At 50.6% G+C, this 8,017-nt stretch overlaps 1 protein-coding gene across 1 annotated transcript; it reads left to right on the top strand.

The window, feature by feature from the left end:
• The first annotated feature begins 1,589 nt into the window (after positions 1 to 1,589).
• Positions 1,590 to 4,831, top strand: LOC135374849 (zinc finger protein 271-like). Its single transcript, XM_064607776.1, has one exon. It carries the CDS (start codon positions 1,590 to 1,592, stop codon positions 3,306 to 3,308), a length of 1,719 nt encoding a protein of 572 aa, XP_064463846.1. The 3' UTR covers positions 3,309 to 4,831.
• Positions 4,832 to 8,017: the final 3,186 nt, after the last annotated feature.

Raw genomic sequence — 8,017 nt, 5'->3', positions numbered from 1 at the left:
ATTGAAGGTCACGGATCGCGACCTTTGCGAGGGCGCGCGCTGTGCATAAGAGTCGATAACTCCCGCTACGATGCGGAACAGTATTTCGTGAAAAATGACTACTACAAATACAGCGCCAAAGTGCACCTACGGTATTTATTCTTGCGTGAAATAGCCGGTTATACGCGTCTGCGTCGTGCCTAGAAGACGGGGTGTCACGCATTGTTCGTACGCCGCCGAAGCCTCCGCAGCTTTCTCCATATCGTGTTGCGATCTCCAGCAAACCTTCTACCTCTATGACAGTGCGTTTTCCGTAAGGCTCTCCGTTGCTACGGCATGTTTGTCCCCGGCAAGAGAATCATCTAGGCTGATTTCGTCACTTACGCCGCCACGCGAACGAAGCGTTTCCCACGCGCGCGATGGCGCCTTGCGTCTCGTGCTCCCTTTACTTGGCTGCAACTAGAGTGACTCTAGCTGCAACCGGACAGTTCAAAACAAGCGCGAAAAGGAGAAGCCTCGGAAGAAAATTCCTAACCTTCCAATGACTTAGACTTCCTTTTGTAGGCACCAGATTCCTCCCGACCCAAATCGCGCGTGCCATCTTTCGCCACGCGAACAGGACGCTGCCTGCGCCCTTTGTTTTCATGACCCTAAAGTCGGCTTTGGGGTCATAAACCTTAGCATTCTTTCGCTGTATCGAGGCGGCGGCTAAAAAGTGTTTCGTTGTAGCGGGAGTTAAAATACATTGATCTCTATGGCCCTCTGCCGGGGAATCCAAATTATTTCGCTCTATCGCGAATTTCGTTATATCGCGTTTCGTTGTAACGAGGTTTGACTTACTTGTAGAGGCTTCCGAAATGGACCCTCACAGAAGGCTTTTGAGAGAGACCCTTTGCATAACCTCTTGTGGGAACTGTGTCAGCAAGCCATCCGTAATTCTCGGTCCGGCCTTGAGCAGACCGCTTGTTCTCCAGAACTGACCTCTTATTTTGTCGTTAACTGGTTATTTCTCTTCCTCCTGTTTGTGTATATAGTACTTCTCGTACGTGAAGTAAAATTTTCGGCTGCGTTTGAGACTTCGCGTTGTGTGTGTCTCTTCGTACTCCCTAGTCTCGGGGGTTTTACATTATACCACAGTGAAAAAGGCACATTAATAGGGTGTGCTTATTTGGCGTTATTGGTATTTCAGAACGTTCCATCCAGCAACAATTTCCTCCTTCAACCTATTTGCGAATAATTAAAGGGGTTAGGACACCTTCGTGGATTTTGTTCACGGGTTATGTCATGGGAGCCTTGTACCGTATGGTGGAATACTGAAGATAAGGTTACTCTTCTACGTGTCGTACATAGCAAGATACAAGTCCCTGAACGCACTCCCGAGCAAAGTGTGGGCTCCACAAAGCTGAGAGTTGCGTCCATTCCCATTGGCAGCCGTAAGCACGTGACTGCACGTCCCCTGCCTTATGCCATGGATTGCAGTATTCGCTGTGCCTATAAATGACCATCCCGCTGAGCAACATCGAGACCAGAGCAGGCCATGTCCACTTGCATGCATGTCAAAAGCCAGACTCAAATGCCACATGTTTGCACACTGTCAAAATGAGTCTGAAATGTGTTCCACTGCTCTTCCAACAGGTGTTCAGATGGGAGAGAAGGGTTCTGGTTGCAACATCTACCCCTCTGCATTCTCGTGGTCGAGAAGTGGGGAGGACCAAGTGGCGACGCATACTGGCAAGAGCGATGTCTGCCCTGCAGAGTTCAGCCTGAGCAGGAACACACAGCAGCACAAGGGGACAGATTCATGCAAGAAACCATACAAGTGCGATGTCTGCTCTGCGGAGTTCAGCCGGAGTGCTCGCCTGCAGCAGCACAAGCGAACACACACAGGTGAGAAGCCATACAAGTGCGATGTCTGCCATGCAAAGTTCAGTCAGGGCGGGCACCTACGGCAGCACAAGCGAACACACACGGGCGAGAAGCCATACAAGTGCGACATCTGCCCTGCGATTTTCAGTGACAGCGGGCCCCTACAGCGTCACAAGCGGACACACACAGGTGAGAAGCCATACAAGTGCGATGTCTGCCCTGCGGAGTTTAGCCGAAGTGAGCTACTGCAACACCACAAGCGGACACACACTGGTGAGAAGCCATACAAGTGCGAAGTCTGCCGTGCAGAGTTCAGCCTGAGTGGGAACCTACAGCAGCACATGCGGACACATACGGGCGAGAAGCCATACAAGTGCGATGTCTGCCACGCAGAGTTCCGCCAGAGCGGGACCCTACAGCAGCACAAGCGGACACACACGGGTGAGAAGCCATACAAGTGCGATGTCTGCCATGCAAAGTTCAGTCAGGGCGGGCACCTACGGCAGCACAGGCGAACACACACGGGCGAGAAGCCATACAAGTGCGACATCTGCCCTGCGATTTTCAGTGACAGCGGGCCCCTACAGCGTCACAAGCGGACACACACAGGTGAGAAGCCATACAAGTGCGATGTCTGCCCTGCGGAGTTTAGCCGAAGTGAGCTACTGCAACACCACAAGCGGACACACACTGGTGAGAAGCCATACAAGTGCGAAGTCTGCCGTGCAGAGTTCAGCCTGAGTGGGAACCTACAGCAGCACATGCGGACACATACGGGCGAGAAGCCATACAAGTGCGATGTCTGCCACGCAGAGTTCCGCCAGAGCGGGACCCTACAGCAGCACAAGCGGACACACACGGGTGAGAAGCCATACAAGTGCAATGTCTGCCCTGCGAAGTTCAGGCAGAGCGGACAGTTATGGCATCACAAACGGACACACACGGGCGAGAAGCCATACAAGTGCGATGTCTGCCACGCAGAGTTCCGCCAGAGCGGGACCCTACAGCAGCACAAGCGGACACACACGGGTGAGAAGCCATACAAGTGCAATGTCTGCCCTGCGAAGTTCAGGCAGAGCGGACAGTTATGGCATCACAAGCGGACACACACGGGCGAGAAGCCATACAAGTGTGATGTCTGCCCTGCAGAGTTCAGCAGGGGCGCGGACCTACAGGAGCACATGCGGACACATACTGGCGAGAAGCCATACAAGTGCGATGTCTGCCACGCAGAGTTCCGCCAGAGCGGGACCTTACAGCAGCACAAGCGGACACACACGGGTGAGAAGCCATACAAGTGCAATGTCTGCCCCGCGAAGTTCAGTCAGAGCGGGCAGTTATGGCATCACAAGCGGACACACACGGGCGAGAAGCCATACAAGTGTGATGTCTGCCACGCAGAGTTCAGACAGCGCAGAACCTTTTCACGTCACAAGGCGACACACACGGGTGAACAGGCATAAAATTGCAACCTCTGTCCTGCAGTGTTCATCCAGAACCCAAACTTGTAATGTGATACAAGTGCGGTCTCTGTCCTGCAGCATATCACCAGCAGGCACCCTAAGGTGAGATACCATAAAAGAGCATTCTCTGTTCTCCAGACCTGAGGCACAGTACAAACATGCAGTGTAACAAGAAGGCCTCCATGGGTGTGAAGCCATACAAATGCAACCTCTCTGCTGCAGAGTTCATGTACAGCACGAACACACAGAGTTAGAGAAGAAGCTGCTAGAGATAGTTCAGCCAGAGCACAAAGCCTGTAGGTTTAACATGCAGCCAAGACACACTTGTGATGGCAACCATGCAAGTGCTTAGAGGCCTCGTACACGTGAAAGCGCACCAGTCCTGGGCTGTCGCATGTCCTTGATGCAGACACCTGAAGAAGCACATGTTAATGCACAGATAGGGGAACGCTGTATACGGATGCGATTTGTATCCCACCGTATTTTACCTGTGTTTGACATTTTTGAAACTCGCACGCATGAACAGGCGGAGGGTAAAAAGCATGGAAGGAAGGAAACACAGGAGCGGCCGTTTCGAACAGATTTTCGTGGGACCCCTCTGGCGGTCGCCCCTGTCAAAACCGCCATTACTTCCTGTCCACTACGTGATCCTCTCTAAAGTTTCGGTTTAGCAACGCTTTGTCCCTCGCGCTGTTTTCCGTGCTTTTAAGCTTTTCCAAAGCCATTTACTCTTAACATGTGAGCACCACTGCGGAAACAACATTTTGTTAACGTGTTCTTACCGCTGTTGCGGCTGTCGTTCAACAGAAAGCAGCTCTGTCACGGGAATAACGTCTCATTCGTAAGTACGTACTTGATCGGTTGTTTCGTACCCCTGTCTGTGAGAGAGCCATCTTGAATCGTTCGTTTGCAAGCTGGCGCTGTGCTACAGCTGCAGATTCATCGGATTTCCATCATTGTTGTACAAGTTTGATTACTGGCATGCTTTACCACTTCAGCAACAAACACAAAACGTGGCCACGTCGTCACACAAACGTCGCTGCCACGAATGATGTTTCTAGTCCTGCGTGGTGGTCCTGCAGTCGGCAGACCGTGACCGGTCTTGTGGTAGAAGGGTAAACGAAGAGTAAACCTCCGAACACACACAAAACAAACTGGAGGCGCGGCGCTCATCACAAGGCAGATGTCTGGAGCTGCAATCACGACTCCCGTCGTCTGCTTTGGAAGCTGGCCTGCGCATGCTCTTGGGGTCAGGTGAGCGGTCACATGGTAGACAGGAGCATCCCAGAATGCAATGCGAGGCTGGCACGCCCGTCCCCATGGCAAAAACTTGGAAGGGCCGCTCCTGTGTTTCCTTCCTCCATGGTAAAAAAGTTGGGTTGGGTGGTGACACACGTGAAAAGTAAACAAAGAAACAATGAAGAGACACCCATACAGTGGCTCTGAACTGTTAACCAAGGTTTACTTCCATGAACAACATATGCATTGCATTGTTTCCCTTTTGCCTCTCTGTTACATTCTTTATTCCTCTTTCCTTCCATTCTTCCTCTGTTTATGATGAATGCTTCTTTTACTTCTTGCATCTCCTCACCTGATGGCATAAACGAATAAATCAACCCAAAGAGATAAAAGAATATTTCTACAAGACGTCACGACTTGTAAGATGAATCCCTTTGTGAGCCTTCTGTGTTAGGAGCATCTGTCGTGGAATGCGCTACAATTTGTAACAATTTCTGAATGACATCTCAGGAGAAATCACGAAGAGACAATTGTGTTCGATATGAGAGATTAAAGGCTGTGACGTCAGTCTCGAGGACATTTGTTTTTTTGTGCCGAAAGGGTTGACTGGAGACTGCAACGACTTGAAGTACAGCTCCCGTCAACCTTAGTAATAACATGGGGGGGGGGGGTGAAGTGGCCTCATTCCGTCATATGCGAAAAAAGAGGTGGAGGCCATCCATTGGGCAGTGCCAATGTAACAGGAATTGAACACAGTCTCTCGAGTAGAGTGTTGACGGAGGCGGGAGAGAGAGGACATCCTTGAGGAAACGCACACGTTTCATCAAAGGGCGGCGACAGGCCACCAGCGACAGAGACAACGCCTTCTAGCACCTCTATACAACGTTTCCACATTCGTAACCCAAGCAACGGCGAACCCATATGCCCTCAGCCGGATGGTCCAGATGGTCGTATGTAGAGCCCTGCACCATCCGCGGGTATCCGCTGAAAATTTAGCACTGAAAATTGATGAAAATTTAGCACTGAAAATTGATGAAAATTTAGCACTGAAAATTGATGAAAATTTAGCACTGAAAATTGATGAAAATTTAGCACTGATGAAAGTTTAGCACTTTCCGCGGTGTGCGGATCGGATGCGAATGGCTCGAGGTCAGATGCGGATCGGATGCCGATGCGAAGGCAGCGGATCGGATGCGGATATAACGCATGCTGTAATTTTTCTACCAGCAATTTATTTGTATTGCGCGCCGTCAGCGAGCGCATGCTCAGGTTCACCTTTGACCATGCACGGCCAAGACGGGAGAGGAGGCATTCTGGAGTCTCGAACCACGGGAGCACCAGCGAGGTATCGTTCCACGCGTTCCAAAAGTCTCTCCATATCGCGTTTGTTGAACCTTTGCTTCTTGTCGTGAGTCCTTCCGTGACAGCATGGAGGCATCCGAAATTATACCAACATGCTTCCGACGGTCCTTACGCATCTTTCGAAACGTGCGGATTTTGCGGATCGGATCGGATGCGGATGTTGCGTTTTGCTCAGCGCATCGGATGCGGACGTAAACGGTTGTGCATGCTACGGGTGCGGAACGGATGTGGATAACGTGTGCGCGGATGCGGGTAGGATGCGGATGCCAAGAATATCATCCGCGCAGGGCTCTAGTCGTATGTCCCGCGGACAGTGTCCTTTACTGTGCCATACTGGCCCTGCACTGAAACGATGTGCGCGTCATACCAACCGGTGCCTTAGACACCGTAACTACGGTGAGGTTGGTTTCCAAAGGAATGGCAGCACCAGTTACATCTACAGAGGCCAAACCTTTCAGGGTTGCAGCCCCTTGGAGAGACATAGCCTTGAGCTCAAAATCTAACTCATCCTGGTGCTGAAAAGATCGAATACAGCCACCAGGTGCCTTCTTCACCAGAGGGAGAAGGAATTCCACGGCTGGCCATGGCACACGCACACACACGCCAAAAGAATAACACTAGCCCATCATCAACAGAATTACACAAAGGGAAACACACACATATGCAGGGTGTTCAAAATTAAGCTTTCACGAGCGCTACGCAAACACAGCGATGACAGGAAACCGGATGATAACTTTACGCTACTTGTGTAAGAAACAGGTGCTGCTAATGATGTAGCACCTGTTTCTTACTCAAGGAACAGAAAAAGTAGCACCAGTTTTCTTTTGTTCGCCTATTTATATAGTGCTAGTGAAAGCTTAATTTTGAACACCCTGTATATAGATAGTACAGAAAATCAGAACAAGGACAGAATCGCTCACCGCAGCTCAGCTTCGTCGTCGTCGTCGTACATGATTACCTGTTTTTTGTCATGGAGTGCTTTGGATTTTGTATTGCGAACTATAGGATGGGACAAGCGATGCGATTTTCCTGACTGTTACCGCGGCGATCACCGCAAACGCGAAATTCGGTTCTGGCGACTGCTGCATATCATCAGCGCCAGTCATCTAACTTTGCTGGTGTGGCGGATGCGTTTAGAATAAAAATGTTCGTCACTGTTGCTCCCCTAGCGTAACGCGATGACGACGACGAAGCCCGAGTTAACTGGTCGTGGTGCTGGCACAATTCTGTGAAACATTCTTTCGAGCAAGAAAGGCTTCCGGTGGTGGTGGTGGTGGTGATAGGGCTTGCCGTTGTCGGCCTCACGTATGTGGGCAACGTCACGACTCACGCCCTGGGGGAATGTGCGTCCTGGGCCGACTTCTAAGGGAACTGTGCCGACATATGTCTGAAAGCGTCTGAGGAAAACCCAGGAAAAACCCCAGACAGCACAGCCGGCACCGGGATTCGAACCCGGGTACCTCCCAGTCTCGACGTGACATGGCCAGCACGCTAACCACTGAGCTTCCTTTGCCCCAAAGATGTTAATCAAACTGTTGGGAAGATAACGCACCAATAACATAAATTACCAATAAGAATGATTTTGTATAATGACGCGGCTATTTGATACCTGAGGCTTGCTGCCAATACAAATTTCGGAGATTTTTGAGAACGTACCTTCCCGGAAACAGCGCTGCAAAGCCACATTTTTAAGAGAAAATTTCCAGGGAATTTTTAACAGAAAATTTCCACTAAAGAGAAAACTGCACCACACGCGATACTGCCGACGAGCCCGGCACGTAATGCATTGTATGGCCAACCGTGCGCAATTAATATATTGACATCAAGATTGGGCGCATCAATCTCCAGGATGGCAAGTGCATTGTCATCAAGCAGGAGAACTATCAAACACGGGAGAGTCGCTGCGGAGGACAGTAGAGTCCTATAACGACGGATCCAAATTTGAAAGTTTACCTCCGTAATTAACGAAGCCAATTGTTTGCGCTGAGTGCGCCGAACCGGCAACGGTTCTAGGAACCGCACAGTGGCCCAGGGGACAGCAGAGAGCTCAAATACTTGCGTTAACCTATGCCACAGCAAAAGGGGAACGTGACACCGCAAAAATCAGT

Source organism: Ornithodoros turicata, unplaced genomic scaffold (assembly GCF_037126465.1).
Source record: "Ornithodoros turicata isolate Travis unplaced genomic scaffold, ASM3712646v1 ctg00000783.1, whole genome shotgun sequence".
Lineage (NCBI taxonomy): Eukaryota > Metazoa > Arthropoda > Arachnida > Ixodida > Argasidae > Ornithodoros > Ornithodoros turicata.
The sequence above is the reverse complement of the archived record's forward strand: the minus strand, read 5'-3'. Positions and strand labels throughout refer to the sequence as shown.